At 41.3% G+C, this 21077-nt stretch overlaps 1 protein-coding gene across 4 annotated transcripts in view; it reads left to right on the top strand.

Annotated features, from left to right (window-relative positions):
* Positions 1-21077, top strand: part of mid2 (midline 2) — a 183195-nt gene that overhangs the window by 85979 nt on the left and 76139 nt on the right. For all 4 annotated transcript variants that reach the window (XM_088081015.1, XM_042493808.2, XM_042493807.2 and 1 more), the window contains one exon: positions 2868-3748. In XM_088081015.1, the coding sequence (XP_087937141.1) occupies positions 2924-3748 (825 nt within the window). In that variant the 5' untranslated portion in view covers positions 2868-2923. The remainder of the gene's footprint in view (positions 1-2867; positions 3749-21077) is intronic.

Raw genomic sequence — 21077 nt, 5'->3', positions numbered from 1 at the left:
CCAAATTATTTGCCAACTTATTTGATAAGCAATAAGAGTTTTTACTCTTATTTCTGAAAAATACTCAAATTGATATTTGAGTTGGGTTTTTTTTAAGAAATAAGAGTAAAAATTCTCTGATTCCAACTTCTTAAATGTGGTAATATTTTGGTTTCTTCAAAAATAATTGACAGATTTATTGACAATAACACTAATTGTTAAATCGAACCCCACTGATAAGCACCCATTGTGGGAACTTATGCTTATTCTTTTCACGCTCAGCCCTTTCTCACTTTGAAATGGTGCTTTTACACCAAGGAGAATGTGCCATCGGACCATCTCAGTAATGTTTTCTTGATAATGTGTTTTCACCTGTGAGTTCAGATTTTCATAGTGTCTGAGCATCTTTATGTACACAACGACCTAAGCTTCAGAGAGGTCACTCATAGGACTTTAAACCCTGTCCTTCAGGTGAAAAGGACTTTTTTGATTAGTCATAACTGGTAAAACCCAGTCATCAGTAAATCCTGCATGACTGGCGCAGAGGGAGATGAGGGCAGTCTTTCAGGAACAACCTCAGCTAATGAAATTGTCACTGTCAGCTGTCTGGGGTCGTCCAGTTTAATACTGTAGTTTCACGGTGCCTGCTTTGTTTCTTTAAAAGGATAGAGTCACTGCAAGCTGCACTGCTACAGGGTATGCCACTGAATCAGAGAGTGTGGGGGTGGAGGGGGGGGTTATTGGTGATTTCTCATGTCAGTGGTTTTAAGGCCGCTGAAGGGAGACAGTTTGATATGCAGGCTACAAGGTGCTGAGATTTGGAGGGCTTGGAGAAAGAAGAGGAGGATTTGAAATCAATTTTGTTGTTTAGCTCAGATCCTGTTTTCACTGCCCCTGCTTGAAATTGTTGTTTGGGATCATGCTTTAAAAGTTGAAATGTCCTTGGAGTTAAGTGTTTATTGTCAAGCTGATCTTACCATGGAAGCCTTAAAAAAATGAATAAATAAAGTCATGGGTGAGTCAGACAGAGACAAGTGAAAGTGAAATGTATGAGGAAGAATGAAGAGGTGAAAAATGTAAGGTTAAGTCTGATAATAGAAATGTAGAAGTCCTCTGTTTTACAAGTTCCTCTTTCTCCATCCTCCTCTGCTGCTGAACATCTGTCTCTCCCTTTCTCTACTATTCTCTTCAAACCATTGATTTTTACTTCTTCCCTACCTTTCAGCTAACCTTTATCTTTTCCTCCCTGTTGTTCGGGCACTCGTTCCTCTTCTTCTGCTACAAGTCTACAGAAGAAGTCATGTGTTAAAGGCTGCAACATGAAAGCCCAGTCCCAAGTTGTGCAAGCTGAGCAGTTGATATATAATAGAACAAGATAATGTGTGTGTCAGTGGTGTTTCTGCTGAATCTGCACAGGCACTGGCCTGTCTAACCTGAAGCCAGTTTCTCATGACTGATTCATTGAAGTCTGGGAAAAGCAAAAATAAACATGTGTAATGAGTTTGTCCCAACACAGACAAATGTGCTAATAACTGCAGAGCCAGATTTTAATGATAAATCGCCAAGAATATAAAATTAGGTTTTGTTTTGGTTTTTTTTTGTTTTGTTTTTTTAAAAAAATCAGCAAACTCTGCTCTGAAAAGCTGTTGTCTGCTGAAGGTAAGTTCTGCCCATACAATATGGCGCCAGCTTTGATGTATTGCAACAACGAACAGAGGTAGTCAGTGCAGTGTCTTATGTGTGATGAAGTGACAAAGCAGCTCCCAGTATGAATAAGATAAGATAAGACAATTCTTTATTCATCCAACAGCAGGGAAGATTGCAGTATTACAGCAGCAAAGGGATGGTGCAGGAAGTATCAGTAAAAAACACACACAGCAAAGAAAATACTACACAGATAAGTACAATAAGTAAACTGCAAAAACACAAAGCAAGAAAATAATAAGAAAGTAGTAAAAAAAAAATAGTAATATAATAAGTAAGCAGTAAATAAGTAAAATATAATAAAGAAGACAGGCTGAGTGGATGATTCAAATTACTGAAAAATGGAAGTGTAGATATTGCACATTTTAGCGTAATGTGATATTGTACCTAAATGATAATAGTTAACAGCAATCGTCAGAGCAATATTCCACCTTCCACCATCTCTCTCCCTCTCCTTGTCTCTTTCTCTCTAAAACACACACGCAGGCCCACCAGTAGCTTACTAGTTGGAGCGTGCACCATTAAGGCTGAGTTCCCACAATAGCGGCTGGGGTTCGATTCTAGCCGGGCAAATCACCAAGTGCCACTCTCTGTCTCCACTGTCTTTTGTCTCCCTCTTTATGTTATTATAACAATAAAGCAAGCAAAGGCCTAAATAAATAACCTAAATTAAATTTAAAAAGAAACATGCACATGCTGCACATCCCTTGTCTCTTTCATCTCAGTCCTCAGTATATACCATAATGCATAAAGTGTGGTTTGTGGTTCAGGCTCTGGTGGTTGATTAATGCAGGCCACCATAACACGTCAGTCGGGTATGGGTTTCAGCAGTAGCTCATAGCTAGATAAGCAGGGGAGAACCACTGAATGCTACACGGTTTGTACAGTGTAGGAGAGGGATTATGATAAGGGTGGCTCCAGTGTGTCATTAAGCTATGATTTCTAAAAATGTTTAACAGTCTGACTCCACACTTCACTACTATATAGTTCACAGCCTTTTACATGCTTTAGCAATTACTTTCTAACATGTTTAAAAATAATTTTTTGATTTTACTTTATCTCGACTTTACAATCAGAAATTGTCAAATTAAAAAAAATGCTCAGGAACAAAAGCACAGTAAATTATAGGGTCATTTAATGTGTAGCTGTAAATACTCATGCTTGTCTTTTTCTTCTTTGTGCAGGTAATCGGCCAGCTTCCGTGGGATTTGATGTCACCTCTAGATTGGTTCAACTGAAGATGGAAACACTGGAGTCTGAGCTGACCTGCCCAATCTGCCTGGAGTTGTTTGAGGATCCCCTGCTCTTGCCCTGTGCCCACAGCCTGTGCTTTAACTGCGCTCACCGCATCCTGGTGTCTCACTGCTCTACCAGCAAGCCCCTCGAGTCCATATCGGCCTTTCAGTGCCCCACCTGTCGTTACGTCATCACGCTGAATCACCGCGGCCTGGAGGGCCTTAAGCGCAATGTGACGCTGCAGAACATCATTGACCGCTTTCAAAAGGCCTCCCTTAGCGGCCCCAATTCCCCCACTGAGAGCCGGCGTCTGCAGCCGCAGCGGCCCTACACCGCCACCATTAGCGGTACAATAGCTGGAACAATTGGCGGCGGTGGAGGTGGCACGAGTGGAAGTAGCGCCCGCGGCAGCCCGGCCACTTCCAGCCACTCCCACCCGCACGCCAACCACACCAACCACGCCAACCACACCAACGCAAACCACAGCCCAGCTGTTGTTGCTAAAATGGATCCTCGCATCAGCTGCCAGTTCTGTGAGCAGGATCCGCCGCGTGAGGCCGTCAAGACGTGTGTCACGTGTGAGGTGTCATATTGCGACCGATGCCTCCGCGCGACACACCCTAACAAGAAACCGTTTACCAGCCATCGTCTGGTGGAGCCGGTGCCAGACACTCACATCCGCGGCCTGACCTGCCTGGAGCACGAGAACGAGAAGGTCAACATGTACTGCTTGGTGGATGACCAGCTCATTTGTGCCCTCTGCAAGCTGGTGGGACGCCACCGAGAGCACCAGGTGTCCTCGCTCACTGAACGCTTTGATAAGCTTAAGGTTAGTCCTCCATGTCCTTTAAAGTTTACAAAGCATGCGATAATGTCATATCAGCAACAATTCTGTGTACTGCTCTTGTTCTGTGTTGTTTGACCTCTGTGTTAGTGAAGCAAGGTAAGTCACCATCTGGAATCAGAGATGATTGAAAAGATTGATGGTTTACTGTTGAGCTTTGAAGCTTATTTCCATTCTCACAAAGAGTTTCTCAATTATAGTCTGCAACATCCATTATGATATCTTTGTTTGCAGTCTGCCAAACAGCAAAATCTTTAATCCATTCATTTCTACCTTGGGGATGATCATTCTGTGCATTTCTGTTGACTGTGAACTTTCAGTGCTGCCACAATTGCATCACACACACTCACACCAGCCTTTGTTCAACAAGAAGGACAGAAAGACAGACGGCAAAAAGAGAGAGTGAAAGAGACAATTGGGATGGTGTGCTGGTGAGAAGGGCAGAGAGAGACGGAGAGCAATAGGGAGGCCGTCATTATAATAGTCGATGAGCTGGCATTCCCTGTGGCCACTGAGCTTTCAGAGGCTCTGCGTAAAGTCCAGGACTGCTGAATCAGGGTGAAAAACAACAGAGGGAGGCACTGGCTGGAGCTAATTCCACCGCTAAAGACCTAAAGCAGGCGGCCACATCAGCTGGCCTAAAAACTTTGACCACAAGTGTGTATGTCTTTGGTGTGTTTACACACCTCCTGTTTGCTCCCATTTTCCAAAATGAAACATAATCATAGAAGCTTGTAGAGTTATTGATTTAATACTAGCATGAAGCAAATTAATAGAATATTTGAATTGGATTATCACTTTGGATTGCCTCTGTGAATTACAACTCTCATAGCATCATATAGGAATGTTTTCAGTTTGTTATTCTGCACATGTATACTGGCAAGCTGAGCTACCCAATTGCAAGAAAAATGTCAGCACTGTACATTCCTCAAAACAACGGATACATTCAATTGCACATTATCTCACAGATAGGTTTAATCTTCACATTTCAACAAGGCTGCGGTGAATGTGTGGTTACGTTAAGCCACAAAAAACACTCCATTATAATAAGGAGTGCAAAAGGCTTTGGCTTAAAATACTTGGTTTTGGGGGCACAGTCCCAGAAGAAAAAGCTTTGATGTCTCTGTAAAACAGTAGCCCACTTTTTGTGACTCTATACCTGCTGATGAGTCACTACAACTACCACTTTTGAAACCTAAAAAGCCACTGGAAAAACAATGACGGTTTGCTACGAAGCACCCATGTGTGGAGCCTAAAACATGCCAGAAAATCAGCAGTGGGTCACTAGACACCCGAGTTTGGAGTCATAAAAAGCTGCTGGATGCACAGTAATGGCCTTCTAAAACACAACCCATTTTAATGTTTGTTGTTTTCAAGCAATCGTTTGCAGTGGTCTGCAGCTTGGTAGGCGTCTCGGCTAGGTGGCACGCCATTCACCATATGAAACATGCAAATGTATAGAAATTGTGGTTTGCAGGAATGTACAGTGCCAACATTTCCCTTCAGCGACTGGGCAGGGCATAGAGGAACCCAGTTATTAGTGGACTCTGGTAAAGGCCTTCTGACAGTTGCCCTGTGGATGAGTATCCTTATTGCTACAATAATCCTCATAAGAGAATAATGGTCCCTAGGGGATAACATATCAGTAATGATAGCATCTTGATTCACCCTTTTTCTCTATAAATGTGTGTAACTGTATGTCTGCTGAGACAGCAAACCCAAACCTCAAAGCAGTAAAATTTCAATCTGTGTTGAAAATCAAATATTGCCAAGGCATGAATTTTAGATATCGAGATCCATGCTTTGGTATTTGCCCTGTAGTCTGGTAGAGATAACTCATATCTGAAAATATAATGGGTAAGAGTTACAGGTGCTCTGTGTTTCCACTGACACTGTATTGTTTAGAAAGCACAACATGTTATTGACTTTTTAAAAGCAAACCTATTAATTAAAAACACCATCCTTTGTTGCATATACTGTGAATCTCCCAAATCATCTAGATTAAGGAAAATTCCACTGATGTTTTCTGTTCCCCGGGATGCAGGGGTGTTGCCATGGTGTCAAATGAATGGCATTGTTTAGCACACAGAGAAAAAGGACACCTGAGAAAGCATTACAATGGCCATTTCAGGAACATGTCTTGTACTGGAGCTTCATGTTCTTTTTCCACAAAGAAAGAACATTTTAATGGTCTCACATTTAGGCTTATTTGTGTCACTGCGTTACAAACGTGTGGGTGTGAGGATATGTTAGCAGCATTTCAAGAGACATTGTTAACATTCCACGTACAACAAAAATCCATCTCTTTGGGTCTTGAGGTGAGCACAACAACAGCAGTGATTCAGTGAAAATGCAGTCCCACATTGTGTATTATTGATGATTTCCGCTACCAAAACTCTGAGTTTTGCACCAGCATGTCAGCTAAATTCCACCTGCTCAGCACCTCTCATCGACTTAACCCAGTGGAGCGCGAGGTTTATTTTCACTAGCATTTATCCTTTTTTTTAACCCCCACCTTTTCTGCCACCATATTCTCCGCAGACTGTGGGAGAGTTTACTGTAAGATGCTAACTAGCTCTCCCCCTCCTTTCCTCTCCGCTTCATAGCTGGCTGTGGTTCTTTTGAACGTTCCCCAGCCAAGGCTTTGAACTTGCTTGACTTTGAAATCCCCAATCTACCCCAAATCTGGGAGGAGACCAGCCCCAGTCCGAGCTCCAGCTCAGCACACCAGTGGCAGTGGCAGCTAACTTATAATCTTCTCACTCATGGCAAGGCGGAGGAGAGGAAGTCCTTTTTGTGCATAGCTAATCATGGAAGATGTAGGTCAAAAAGGGGCGTGAGTCTTTCACTGCATTCCCCTTTTCCACTGTCGTCTTTTAGACTCATTGAATCACTCTTAGTTGAGTTTTCAGCCATATGTAACTAAGGTTGTTATTGACTGGTGTCCTGCAATGACCCAGTTGGCTTCTCTAATTGGCCACTCGTCAGTTCTGCTAAGGTTTACAAAGATTACAAACAATTGCCTCTGTTTGACCCCTGCCTCACTCCAGTTGATCTTTGACCTCTACGTCACCCTTTACATTATTTCCTCTCTATGCTGTGTATGCTGGGAGCTACTCTGTCACTGAATGATTTCTCACACATTAAGGGAAAGGTAAGCTTCCCTTGGGCAAGGAGGGTGGTTATTTCAGAAGAGAAAATGCCAACAAGTGCCAGCGCTGTAAAAGACAGAATGTGCCACAGCTGAAACTGCATGCTGGGAAGTGAGTTAATTCCCCAGGCAGCTGCTAAGCAGAGCTCTTTGCTCACAAGCAAAGACATTTGTGTCTGATAATTGGCAGACCTTGGTAATAGTGTTTTACTTTGATATTCTTAAAAGACTGCAGCTTAGAGGCACTACACTTTAGATTTTTATTTGTTTTTACACAATCAGATTCACCGAAACCACTTCCAGCTAGGATACATTCTGTTGTAGCAGTGAATGTCTCATCACCTGCTGCTTTGGAAGTGTCTGTGGCTCATTAGAGTGTAATTTTGTGGCAGCCTAACATCCCCTATCAGTGGCTGGGTAGACAAAATTACGGAGCTGAAGTGAGTTGTTGCTCTCAGCACAGGATTTTAGTCTTACTCGTGTGACGTAGCACTAGAAGGTGAAAAAATGAAACACAGAAGGTGAAATGTTTACCAGATGGTTCATGGATGGTCAAAGCTTTAGAGTTCAGAATACATTTAGGTTCATTTGCATGTATTGATTTAAAGATGTAAAGCTCATGTTTTACAGAAACGCTGAACACATCTTATGAGATGGATGCTTTGATACATATGCAGGTATGCTGAAGAGCTGAGAGTAATGTCGTTGCTGTCTTAAAGAATTAGGAGTGTTGCAAGGAGAAGAGGTCCGGTTTCTGTACAAATGAAAGTCTTTATGCTAAGCTAAGCTAACCAGCTGCTGGCTCCAGCTTCGTATTGTCCAAACGGTATTGAGTGGTGTATCAATCTTGTGATCCAACTCAGGGCAAGAAATAAACATATTTAATATGTTGGATTTTTCCATAATGGGCAAGAGCAAAAGCTTGTGAAGAAATTGTGCAATCCAGCATCATAAGTTCTTATCTGTTATCCCAGACTTTCAGTGATTTGTTCACTGACTCATTCATTTATTCCTATGACCACTATGGGCTTATCTGCCCTCATCTAGATGTCATTTTTGCAGTTTTAATTTATTTTGTTTTTAATTTTGTTTGCTGTGTGTGTGGCAGTGTTTTCCTTCAGGAGACATTGTCTGTCATAGTCACTTTAACTCAGTTGCTCCCCAGCACCTAAAGAGCATACACTGGTCCTCATTAGTCATTGTTTGATTAAAAAAAGACAGCTTAATAAAATAGGTGGCATGGGAGAAAGTGAAAGAAACAAGATGAGAAAGAAACTGGACAAAGACTGATGGAAATGGAGAAACGATGATGAATGCACCACATCACAAGGATGAGAAGTCTTTCTCTTCTCTTCTCTTCTCTTCTCTATTACTGGCAGTTAATTTACTGACTTGGAGGCTCTTGAGGGTTTGAAGTGAGTGTGCTTTTAGCATTGAGTGCTAATGAGCTGACATGGCAGCAAAGCCTATAGCAGGGCCGCTGACATTTGCGACACAAGCAAAAGATAAACTTGAAGACTCCGGATCCTCAACTCTCTGTGGCATCACATGTGCACCAACCCTACAGCGGTGGGATTTGTCCTCGCATGTGTGTGTGTGTGTGTGTGCATCTCCAGGTCTTGACAGGTCTCATGCATACTTGTACCAGATGATAGTCTGTTATGTACATGAGAAGAATGAAGAAATATGCAAAACATTTTCAAGCGATTATTGGATTAATTTCTGTTTTGGAGGAGAAGTCATAGCATACTGACACCACCTCCCCTTCTCCTCTCACCCCTTTTGCTCTCTAACGCTCCCCTCTCTTCAATTCCCTCAGTCCCTCCAGCCCTGCTTCTTTTCCCTTTATCCCCACCGTTTTTTTTCCCTCACCCCTCTCACCCCTCATATCTTCCACTTCTCCCCCATCTAAGCTCCTTAAGGCACTGTCTAACTATTTTTTCGGTGCGATGTGTGCATCACGTCTGCTCCTGCTGCTGACTCCACTCCCGCTGTATTTACATCCATTTGCTTTGCTAAATCCAGAGGCGAGCTTGTGCGTGTGTGCATTAGGACTCGCGCAGACACACAAATTCATGTGCATTAAATCACATCCACAAACTCACTTGTGCTTTCTGACTGAAAAATAGAGTTCAGCTCATCTAATCTGATTGTACGCCAAACACCAGCAGTAATGATTTTAAGGGGAAATTAAAAGGCTGTAATGTCAAGTACTCAACCAAGCTGAATTTTTCATGCACCCGACTCTTTCTCCCTTATACACTCACAGTTTTATCATCCTTTTCTCCCTCATGCACTGTATATCCCACTCTCTCTGGCTCTGTCCTCCTCTGTCACTACATTTCGCTCACTTTCTCTGTTTTGCATGCAGCCACAAAAACATCATCCTTCCCACCTGCTTTCTGTCACTGTTCCTCTCTCCTCCCTCTCCATCATTTGGCCTCTGGCCAGTCTGCCTTGTTTTAGGTAACACCACTCCTCTACGCCCGCAGTCGCCCACAAACCCGCATACGCTGCTGCATATTGTGAGAGGGAGACTCACAGCCCTCCGTGTGTTTGTGTGTAGGAGTTTATGTGATTGCCTTCAATTGTGTGTGCCAGTGTGCAGTATCTACAGGTGTGGGTGTGTGCCTGCAAGCACGTGGGTGTGTGTATGTGTGTCGAAGCAGACGCTATTAGCTCTGACATGTGTGGAGTGATTGGGAGCTGAGTGTGAGATGCCAGGGGAAATCATAGCTCTATCTGGAGAACAGTGTGAGATGGAGCACACTTAGTCATGCTGACGGAACCACCAAGGATATAGTAGAAAGCTTTTAGTGTCTGTGTGCGACACTCCTGTGCCGACATGCATTAACATGCCTATCAGGCAGTGTGCACGAATGTGTGTGTCAGTGCATGAGCGAGTGCCTGCCCTTAACTACTGTCAATGCATCATGCATGTGTTGTGAAAATATGTCACGCCAGCGCATCATAAAATTTAGTGGGTCATGGGGAAAAAAAAGCTTATCAAATCACTCCCAGGCACTGCATCATGCATATGCACAATTTATGCAGAAAGAAAGTGGAAAGCTTTTAAGAGCTTTGGTGTCAGCAGTGATACAATGCAATGCAGAAAGAGGGATATAACTGACATTACTCATCCCTGAGTTTTGTGTGTATGTTTGCAAGAGTGATGTACAAATTTATCCATTATCCATTGAAGCCTCCCCTCACTTTTCTTCCATAAAACGAGAGCAGAGCTCACTTATGTAGCTGCATCCATATCAGTTCAGGCAGCTGATTCACTGCTAGAGAACGGTCCATGTGATCTACTGAAATGTATTATAGCTATAGTACTCGCTAAGGCTTAGATCATGCTGAGCATTTTGCAGCCTAGATTTGTTAATTGTTGCTCAACAACCACTGAATCACCTGTCCTTAGCTTCACTGCTACTCGCAGATCTATACCTTAAGATCTGCATAAAAATGGACAGGCAAAGGAGTGCCAGTTCTAGGTCCAATTGAGGGTGAGAAGCTGTTTCCAAACAGTATGCTGGTGACAGAGAAACAGAGTTCTGTGTGGGTACATGAGACCTTCAGAGAGAGGAGAAATCACAGGGATTACCACCAGCTGGTCCAGGAGCTTCTCCTGGATGATGGTCGGTTGAAGGCTTATTTTAGGATGAGTCAGGGTCAGTTTTTAGTCAGGGACTAAATCTGCTGTCAGTCATCAGGCCTATTACGGTTGTGACAATGTTAGAAAGTCATCGAGGGGAAAAGTTGCTCAGATATGTCTTGTAGCTTGCATAGGGTAATGTTGAAGGTGCGCTAATGTTAACTTTGCACAATGTACACTACCACTAGTCATTGCCACAACAAAAGACATGCTTCTCAGATAATGGGAAGAAAACACCAACAACGTGAGGTTTTTTACAAGCTCTAAGCTTAAGTTTATCACCTCGTGGTGTTGAAAAACTCCTGCAAAAACGCAACATGCACAACAACAGAAAAGGATCAAGCAAAATGCTTCACTCTCAATAAAAACCTTAACAAAAAGCTGCCCCAGGCTGCGAAAGTGTGCTCTATCTGATTGGGGCCTAAGGGCACTTCAAAGGCGTATATCTGCAGATCAGTGTTGTTCATCATCCTTGAAATTGAGGTCTATGACTCAGTACAAACTTTCAATTTTCTCTGCATCTCATACTTAAAGGTACGCCATACAGGAATTGTCGGCTACTGTTTGTAAACAGTAATGCCAGGGTTTTTTTTTCTGCACTATGTGTGCAATTTTTGTGGCTTCCTTATGGCTGTGTGTTATGCCCAGGAAAGAACAGCATTAAAATGAGAAGAAAATACGAAAAAAAAAAGGCAGAGGGCAGAGCCTCTGCAGAAAGATACACTGTTGTACACTTCTAGTGGGTCATAAGTGATGACTGAGAAGGATTGCAGTTGTGTTAGACGACACATTGTTTTGTTTTGTTTTTCTTTCAGGAAAATTCTGCATGGTATAACTTTAGTAATGTACTCACTCATGAATCTTTCTTTTAAATAACTTTGACTTAACGTTTGAAAGTCCAATTTATCCCACGTTCAATGCTACTATGAAGAATGTGTGCTTGGTGTGCAAGCCTTTAAGAATTTCCTCATCATTTTAATATCCCATGGACTAAATCTCGTTTTAGGGGATTTTTCACGCTCCCAAGAATAAAATTCCTGGGTAAACCCTGCCTGGATTTTTTTGCATGAAAATAGTCAACTTCAAAAACACTTATTATCAGCACAAAATATTTCAGGCCATCAGCCTCAACCTGTATCCCAGTGTCTTCTCTCTAAATCCATGCTGGTTGAACCCATTTCCTATCCTGTCTTTCTTATTCATCTGCTTTTTTTTCTTTCTTTTTTTTAACTTTTTTGACTTTTTACGAGGCTTAAAATTGGAATTCAGGCACTTGAAGGCTTGCACTGTGTGTATTTTAGCATAAAGCTGTAAGAAGATGACAACATAGCAAAGCTTAGCTGAGCCTCTGACTCTTTTGACACTCAATGAAAATCATTTTACTAAGCAGCTGATAAATACAACTTTTGGATTTTTGTGGCATACACATATATGTATATTTATGATGCATTTAGGCATGCCAGATTGGCTCTATGTGTGTATTGTTTTTTTACAGTAGCTGCATTCATGGATATACAACATGTTTTTTTCATAACGCACAGCAGATCACAAACTCATTACTATTTATGTATTTTTAGTCAGATGGCTGGCAGCTACACACCACAGCGTAAGAGGATTTACACATTAATCAACAGTGGAAAGTCATCTTGCTATGCTGATGTTATTTTCCACTGGCTTCCAAGCATTTTGATTCCCATCATATATAGTGCCACATTATTTGCCCGTAATATCTGATGACTAAGCACTCCCTATTATTAATCTGCAACAATCCCTGGCACAGATCACATTTATGAGGGGAGAAGAGGGGCTCTGTTTGAAGAAACTGATGACACATGCAGTCTATGAACATTACTTGATGTAGGAATTACGTTTCAGCGTCTCAGGGGTATTCGTTAGAAAATTAAAGGCTTGATAAAATCCACACATTTTAATCATACCCAAGAATTTTTAGTCAGAAGCTTGAATCACAGGCGCAAGTTTTTCCCAGAAGATGTTTCAGTTTGTGGCTCACGGACGGTGGACAAGACAATGAAGCATAACAGGAATATTTATACTGAGTCTGGGACAGCATGACTGTCTGTTTTCTCCTTTGTGGTGTGTTTTGGTGTCTGTGCACACACTTCCTCTATCTGTACTGATGTGTGCGTGATGAGTTATGCGTCCTGTTGTGAGGCTGCCAGGCAGGAACAGTGTGTCGCCACTGGGAAGACACTTAGTTTGAACTAACAACACGAGTGTGAGATGAACAGCACGTCTCCACTGGCCTGAGGACAACGGGGACCTCTGATTCATCCCCAGACTTAAAATAACCCTGTGGCTCGATTCTCTGAGCTACACCCAGGGAACAATAATCATAGGTTAATAATAGTTTTCAGCACTGAATCATCTATATTATCTAAATATTGAAGAGTGAATTTCGAGTACTCTAACTTGATATTCAGCCTATAACCACTGAGCCAGTTTGATGAAGTAGTCATTTATTCTTACGGTGTCATTTTGTCAAATCAAATATGCACTTCTTCTTCAGGATGCCTGTAAAGCTGCTTCGTGAATGTTTTTTATTTTAACAGTGGATAAAATTATTATGTAAAATGCAGAAGGCATCTATTTACAGTGGCAAATTCACAGATATTTATAACCTGACTGTGCAGTTCCCCATATGGAGTATCTGTCTCATTACTTTTTTGGTTTTATGACCCCCAACTTGTTTTGGTTCACTCCCGCCATCCTTATCAGTGTTGTTTTCAACCATAGCAGGCAACGCTTTTACTTACTGTATGCGACCTGCCGAGCACCACACAGCAAACATGCAAAGCTAGCAACTAGCTGGTTAACATAGTGGAGCATTTAGCAGCTAATGAGCCAAATATTTCCTTCAGGAGTTGGTGGAGACCAAAGTAGAGCTAAAATTTAAAAAAAAAAATGCTGTTGCTCCATGTAAATGGGTAACTGTGTTTTTATCATCAATTCATTTTTTAAAGCTGTAAGCAGCAGAAGCTAGCTGACTCTACATTACTTGCTAAACCTCTTGTTCGAAGTGTGACTGAGCCCGAAAGACTGAAACTTAGGTCACATCCACATTAAAACATTTTAACATTAAAACAGAATTTTAAAACAAACAAACAAAATAAAAGATCTCTGTACACACAAGCATTGTAGCACAGTTTCAGAATGAATCTCCATTCATGTTAACACACTTTAAAATGCACATTATATGATCATTCGGTTACACAGTGCATGCATGGACTGTGGTAACAAGTTGTATATTCTGCTGTCGGTTGCTTAGTTACAGAATACACTACAGAGATGGCTAAAAGTTGGACAAGGAATTTCTGTGGTTGGACCGACAATGTGGTGAAACTGTTAATGAAAGTAACACTTGAGTATATACAAGGCGGCAGAAAACAGAGTCGTCACAAAGCAAATATGGCAACAAATTAGAGCATTACCAGCCAGGAGCATTATCCATTGCTGTTGGAGGTATGTCCATGGGACAGGAGTAATATTACCCGCACAGAAAGGATGTTATCAGGTATGTAGACCCAGCTACAATGTTTCCACTTGACAAGTATGGACTGATGAGAACCATTAGGAAGCTAACATGGGTGTCTGCTTCATTGTTTTTAACAGTCTCTGTGTCTGCCTTTCCAGGCTAAAACGCAGCGCCTGTTGTGTTCAAACTAAAATGGGGTCAGCAGTTTGTCAGTTGTTTTCAAAGGTCTCTTGAGGGAGATGACAAGGTCACAAAAAGCTGGAGTACTATAGAAGCGAAGCTCAAATGTGGTAATAGTTATGTGTTTCAAAAGAAACCTGAACTGTGTGGACGTAGCCTTAAATGCACCCATTAGGCCTAGTGCAAATTGAATGATAAATGCTCTATGATTTTTGGTTTTCTTGGTGTTTTGAATGCAAATACAGCGCTGGGTCAACTGTTAGACTGCGGATGTTAACTGATAGCAAAATGACCCTCATTTGCATCATTTCCTCTGATCTTGGGAAGATTTTTTACTTTCAGACTTCTTGGTGAAAGTTGCTTCTCGTCTTACATTCTCATTATGGAGTAATTTGAAGTTTGGAAGGCACTGGCTCTGTCCACTTCAGTTTTGGCTCCAAGACAGCTGGTTTCCTTTTTAGCAGCTCCACTGTTGAAACTTGTTGAAATGTAAAATGCATCATTTCCCTTTTAGCACAGAGCCGAAGAACTCAGTGACACTGGGTGTTAAGAGTCAAAATGACCAGAATTGGATGCATGCCACAATACACACAGCTACTTCAGTTAGTGAGAAACCAATCTTGCCAATCTGCTCACAGTCACAGGTGGTTGAACACTATCTCATAAGTTGACTTTTGTTTTGTTTTGTTGTTTTTTTTAGTTTTTGCTTTCATGTCATTGCAACATGACAGCTTCAGCAGTCCGAATACAGCTATATAGCTAAAAATTACTTCTGTGTTAAGGCCAGTCAATCAGCAAGCAGTTGGCTTAGTTCAAAATTAGAGTTTAGAGAGAGGAAAATGGGATATGGGAGAAGAGTTGATCAAAAGGGAATATTGGCAGGTAAACTGATGAATTCCTTTGAAAAAGTCCCAACTGTTCCCCAAATTGGTGTCTCCACGGGCAGTCATTATTTCATGATTTGATTTTCTTCCAGTTGCACTGCAGCAGCAGACAAATGGATGAAAAGCTGAAGGGAGAGAAATGGTGGAGAAAGTAGCTAACAAAGTTTCCTTTCAGTTTGAGAAGCTCAACATGGGATAGTTAGATTTGATGCAAATCATTATTGTTTCGAAGTGGCTGTAGTACTGTTTTGAAGTTGCCTTGTCCCGTCTTTGTCTCTTACATTTAGTTATTCCCATTCTGATTACAGCAAAGTCCTACCATTGGCTTTCTGAACATGTGTCTGTGTGTTGTTTTGGCTGGTTGAGGAGAATTTCAGTCTCTTACACTGTTCTCAAGCATCTCGCTGCATCTCAGACGCAGCTGCCTTGCACAGAAATGCTCTTCATTCCATTCCCATGAATCTCTTGCTTCCTGAAACCATTAGGGATAGATTTTGGGGGAGCACACAGGGGACATTTCCCTCTTGAAATTCAGAACACGTGCATTGTCCCTCCAAATCCAAACATGAGAGTAACAATAGACTTTTAGTCCGGCTAACTGGAATAGATGTAACAATGCCTCTGGTAAAGTAGGTGGTGGCAGTACTCTTTAGCTGTGAAATGAGAAAGTTTGTGGCCCAGCTGCTATGTTGGAAACAGTCAACTTAAGTACCAAGCACCGCCCACTGGCAGGAACAACTTTCTCATTTTTCAACATAACAGTACACTAGAATATGTTTCTGAAAACTTTTGAAGCGAGACATAGACAATGCAGTAACAAAATCTTGATTCATATTTTATCAGCGCTGTCTAGTTTGACAGTTTGACTGCAGTACACGAGCAGCGACTGACATGACTGACAGCTGCGTTAGAAACTCCTCAGCTCTGATTATTTTCGTTTGTGTGCGGTGATGTTATTAGAGGTCCTACAAGGCAATAAAGCAGGTAGAGGAATAGCGTTTTTTCACAGATTATCTGTCTCATTTAGTGCTGTGTGAATATAGAGAGAGTTTCAGCAAAGATAAAAAAGCTTTGAAATGTGTTCATTGAAATGTTGCAAAAGGGGACTGTGCCCTTGCCTGAAACATGCACAATTATTTTAAAAACAATGCATGCACAGCCATAAGCACTGTTATCTAACACAGTGACACACACAGTGTAGGAAGCTCGGAAGTGCAACATTAAAAAAAGGTAAATCTATTTTTAAAAAGTCACTGCCTGTAATCTATACAACATATTGTTAGTGGGGATTTTTTGACAATACTAAAGTATGTGGCAGTGTAAGTTTAAGTTTATATTATATTCTGAATCATTGTGTATTTTAAGTAGTTGCATCTGTATCACCCGTAAGTGTTAATTTAAAAACTGGGGAAAAGTTGGAGAGTTTATCTCCTAAACTTGTCCTTTATATTGTTATTACTCATCTACTGTGATTATTATGTTCCTAAACCATTCATATTGGAGCCGAACCAGAAAATAAAAGTCAATCTGTCTAGAAAATGCAACCATTGTTTTTGGCACAAAATACAAACTGGCTGTGAGTTTAGATTATACATTTTTTTTAAAAATTAGTCTCTGCTTCTCTGTTTAGCAGTTCAGAGCTGTATTTCTCCTCTTCCTCACCACAAGTGAACCTGCATCTCCTCTGAGGGGCACCAGACATTTAGCAATGTCACTCCAACATGAACAAGTTATTTGGGTTTGCAAGTTATTTGGGTTTGCAAGATTTTGGACTGGATTCTGACACAGAAGCAAGAGGAGAGGAGCAGCAGGAAAATATGAACGTGAACTGACTTTGCAAACTTAAGCTTCTTAGGAGCTAGTTTATTTCATGTAACAGGGAGACTGAGAACATGGGTTAACGGCACTGTCAAACGCCCCTCTCTTAAAGCCGATGAGAAAGGGGGAGGGGCACTGATGCATGCTTAATAGCATGCTGGGCTTCCTTTATGGCTTCTAAAAAGGGACACATCACCTCTCCTCCCTGACCAGCACGGTGGTGACAGCAGCAGCCAGCACCCTGTCCACGAAAGCTCCACTGAGAAACACGCAGCCACGTGTACATCTGAGGTCATACAGTACAAACACGGAGACTGTATAGAATCTAGAATAGCTTGAAACATGCATGAATATTCACAAACATACATGTGCAAACACCAGAGATACAGATCACTGCCTTGAAAATGGCTTTTTCCTGTTAGTGAAAATTGCAAATATTTTCCTTCATTGACTTGTCAGCTCAGTGTGACAGCACAGTATATACACACTTAACACCGATACAAATACACACAAGCCTTCTCTTTGTTTGATAGCACTAGGTGTTCTTTAGAGATTTCCCGTGTGGATTACTACAGTGAACAGTGCACACAAAAGCCATCAAGCTAATGCACTTACATTTTTATTACTTAGTCCTGCTTCATTTTGAATAGATGTGATTTTGACAAAATTCTAATTTTTGATTGCATTGCATAACGGTTTATTACTCAAGGCAAACCTCTCGAGACTCTGTTTACTAGCATGAAAGGTGTAGATTTGACATTACTTGTTAAATGTCCCACTTTCTAAAAAGTAAAGTTTCTATGTTTCTATGTCTTGAGTATTATGAAGCAGGTGTATGTGCTATATAAGTACTTTTAAAGTATTAGAACTCTCTATCCAAAGAGAAATGCACACAGCCTGTATTCAGAAACTGCAACTTTAAACGAGGCATCGGGACTTCTGTGAAGTTGTGATGTCACAAATATACTAAAAAAAAGGTAGAAACAGCTGCTCCAGTGCCAGTACGGTCATTCCTCGGCTGCAATAACAGTGTAAGGATGCTAATAGTACAGATAATGGAAAATGAAAAACAAGGACCAATCAGAGCAGACTGGACTTTTCTGGAAGAGAGCTTAAAGAAACAGGCGGTAAAAATTAAGTGTTTAAGGCTGAGGGTGAACACAGGTATATTCAGACAGACAGTATGAAAAAAGAATGTGTTTTTTGAAAAATAAAACTTGGGAAGATGTTTCAGTAGGAAACCCAATTAGTATGAACATTATAATGAGCATAAAATTGAAATCTTTATATAAAAAACATCAAATACTACTTTAACAAATACTCTTTTTCCTTAGTCGCCGTGAGGGTCCAAGGACAGAGGGATGTCGTATGCTGTATTTGTGATAATGATTGAAAAAAAACTTCATCCTTACAACTCTGATGTCACTGATCCGTGACAACATCCCTGGAAGTTTCCGTTTAGCTCGGGTTTCGCAAAGTTCAACTCCCCAGGGAGTCGTACTGAGAAGAATTCCTGGTCCAGATATTGACGCCAGAGATCCAAGCATGCAGTATCTTAGGAACGCAGGGAATGTGTCTACACTGTTTGCGGTGAGCCCTGTTACCATTGCTCACCCTGTCCACAGTGCTTCCCTGCACTATAACTCTGGTGTCTGGCCAAATCAAGGATGCATAGCAGAGAAACTGAGCCACAGCTCGAGTTATGTGATTCTGCACTTGAGCTGTCATCCCTTAAGATTTTTCATTCGCTTAAGTAAGCTGGAGCTGGGATTGTCAGCATGTAAATCCACTGTGTTGTAACATGTCACGCTCAGAGTCAAAGCAATATGTCTAAGGATATCATATTTATGTGTGCAATGATAATCCGATTTTTTTTTCTTCCTGTTAATATTGTCTCTGCCTCTCACATTTGATCACTTCCTCTTTTTCGGCTCTCTTGCTTCAGTGTCCATCTCATTTTTTAGGCATCCTGCCAGCAGCTGGCATGGTAACAGGTGTCATATATAGACGTTATGGAGCTGCCATCAGCACTAGAGTTACATGACCTCATCTATAAATACATGATAGTGACATGATTTACTGGTCTGCTTCCTGGGCGCTGTCGGTCCAATTAGATAAGGCAAAGTATAGTAGAGATAGAGTAAATCACTTCGCCCACCTTGGAGGAAGCAAACCCATCTGTTAGGGTGGACAGATCTGCTTTGATACTAATAGAGTCGCTCTGTCTTGTCACTGACCACTGCCACAGTGTGGGTCTCTCTCAGGCTCTCTGACTTCTCATTGTGCATTCTGTGTTTTAGTGTGTATACGTTTTTCTGATTTGTTGTGTGCGTGTCGCCTGCTGCAGCAGGGTCAGATGAGAGCCAGGGTCTTTTTCTGAATGTCTGCAGGGCTCAGTTGGGGGTCATACTGTGGTGGGTAAGATAAAACGCTTCAGGGTGGAAATCCCACCGTTTCTCTCAAACAGGTCTCTTGTTGGCATTATCTACCATCAAATTCAGTACCGCTGAAACAGCAGCAAACATAAAGCGGTCGTTTCCCTTTATAACCCCAAATGTGATGCTTTTTTTTCCGCTCGCCCTTTTTGTACTGCAGGTAAAATGCAAACATTTATTCCCAGAGGAACAGAGTTCAAGTGAACCAATTCGATAAGTCACATGGCTGAAATTCAGGTTTGTGCCAAAGGCGGGGAAATGGAGGGGTATATTTGTGTCAGATTGAGTTAACCCTTTAGAACCTGGATCAACATCATTTTTGTTGTGTTGCATTCAGATGCCTTTCACAGATATTTATACCCCTGGGACCTGAGAAAATTGGTTTGATAACATGTGAAAACATTGGGGAAAAGGCAGTGAACAACTTGGCAAGAAATGTTCAGCAGATTGCTTGATAATTAATAATTAACTTGAAAATTAGCTGGGTAAGGGAAAATGTCTATTTTATTATTTTATCATTATTTATGTAAAAGTGTGTTATACACAAAATAAAATATATATATATATACTTCTAGTTTCTTTTTGGATTTTATTTTTCCTTTTCCTTTTTCCTTTTCTTTTACTTTTCTTAATTTCTTGCTAATTTTGGTGACGTTTCTTGTAAAGTTGCTCATTGCCTTCTTCTCATGTTTTTAAAGAAATCAAGCCAATTTGCTGAGGTTTCAAAGGGGTAAACAGTGCTGAGATCTGTTGAGATAAGCAAAATTCCTGGAGTGGATGTTTTTGTGAAAGCTAAATTTGAGACTGCAGTAAAAGTACCTTGGAATCATAGGTGGTTTACGTCAGAGTTCATTAATGATGCATTACTTTGCATTAAGATGCCCTTGAGCAGACGCCAGCACCTCAGGTTAAATTTTATCACACATACTGACATGTGCCCCTCTGCGCGTTTTTAAGTGCATGTACAAGTATGTTTACCATCCTCATCGTCTCATCAGAAAGGAGGCGCTCGCTGCCTCTGAACCCTCTCACCTCAAAAGAAATCGACCAACTGCTTTGCTCATAACCTTATCGCAGTTTCACAGAGCCAACCCCCATTTTTGCAGCCCATGAGCTCAAATGAACTCCTCTGGAGGTTTTACTAGAAGCTGACAAGTGTAAAGCTTTTAGCTTGGGAAGTGTCAGTCACACCAGATTATTGTTCCTGTTATGTGGCTGAACGTTTAAAAAGATGACGTGTACAGCAGCGTCAGGCTTCTAGATGACAAAAAGAATCCAAAGAGAGTAGATTCATTTGTATAACTTCAATTATTAAAGATCAGATAAAGCATGTCATTTCCAGTTGGGCTGCTATTTGCAATGGTAGCTGTTCTGTCTGCTCTGTATCTTTGGGCAACCGGCTGAATAGAACATGTTATATTTAAAACCAAGAAGCAGAGATAGCACTAAGTCTTCAAGACATGACTCTTATTGTCTTGGTTACTTAGTTTTTACTGTTTAAAAGGGCAGAATGAAGAGGTGGAGGACACAGAGGATGAAGGTTAGGGTTTAGGAGGAAATTAGGAAAGGGCGACAGCTGACATTGTAGAGGAGCGCAGATGAGAGATCAGAAGTGGCAGGGAAGCAAGAGCAAATAGTGGGGGCGGGAAAGAGGAAGAGAAGCTATAGGGATTCTGTGATGTTCAACGTTTATTGTGT

This window comes from Plectropomus leopardus, chromosome 8, assembly GCF_026936395.1.
Source record: "Plectropomus leopardus strain MGB_pleo_1.0 chromosome 8, ASM2693639v1, whole genome shotgun sequence".
Lineage (NCBI taxonomy): Eukaryota > Metazoa > Chordata > Actinopteri > Perciformes > Serranidae > Plectropomus > Plectropomus leopardus.
Note: the sequence above shows the minus strand (reverse complement) of the source record. Positions and strands in the feature narration are given on the sequence as shown.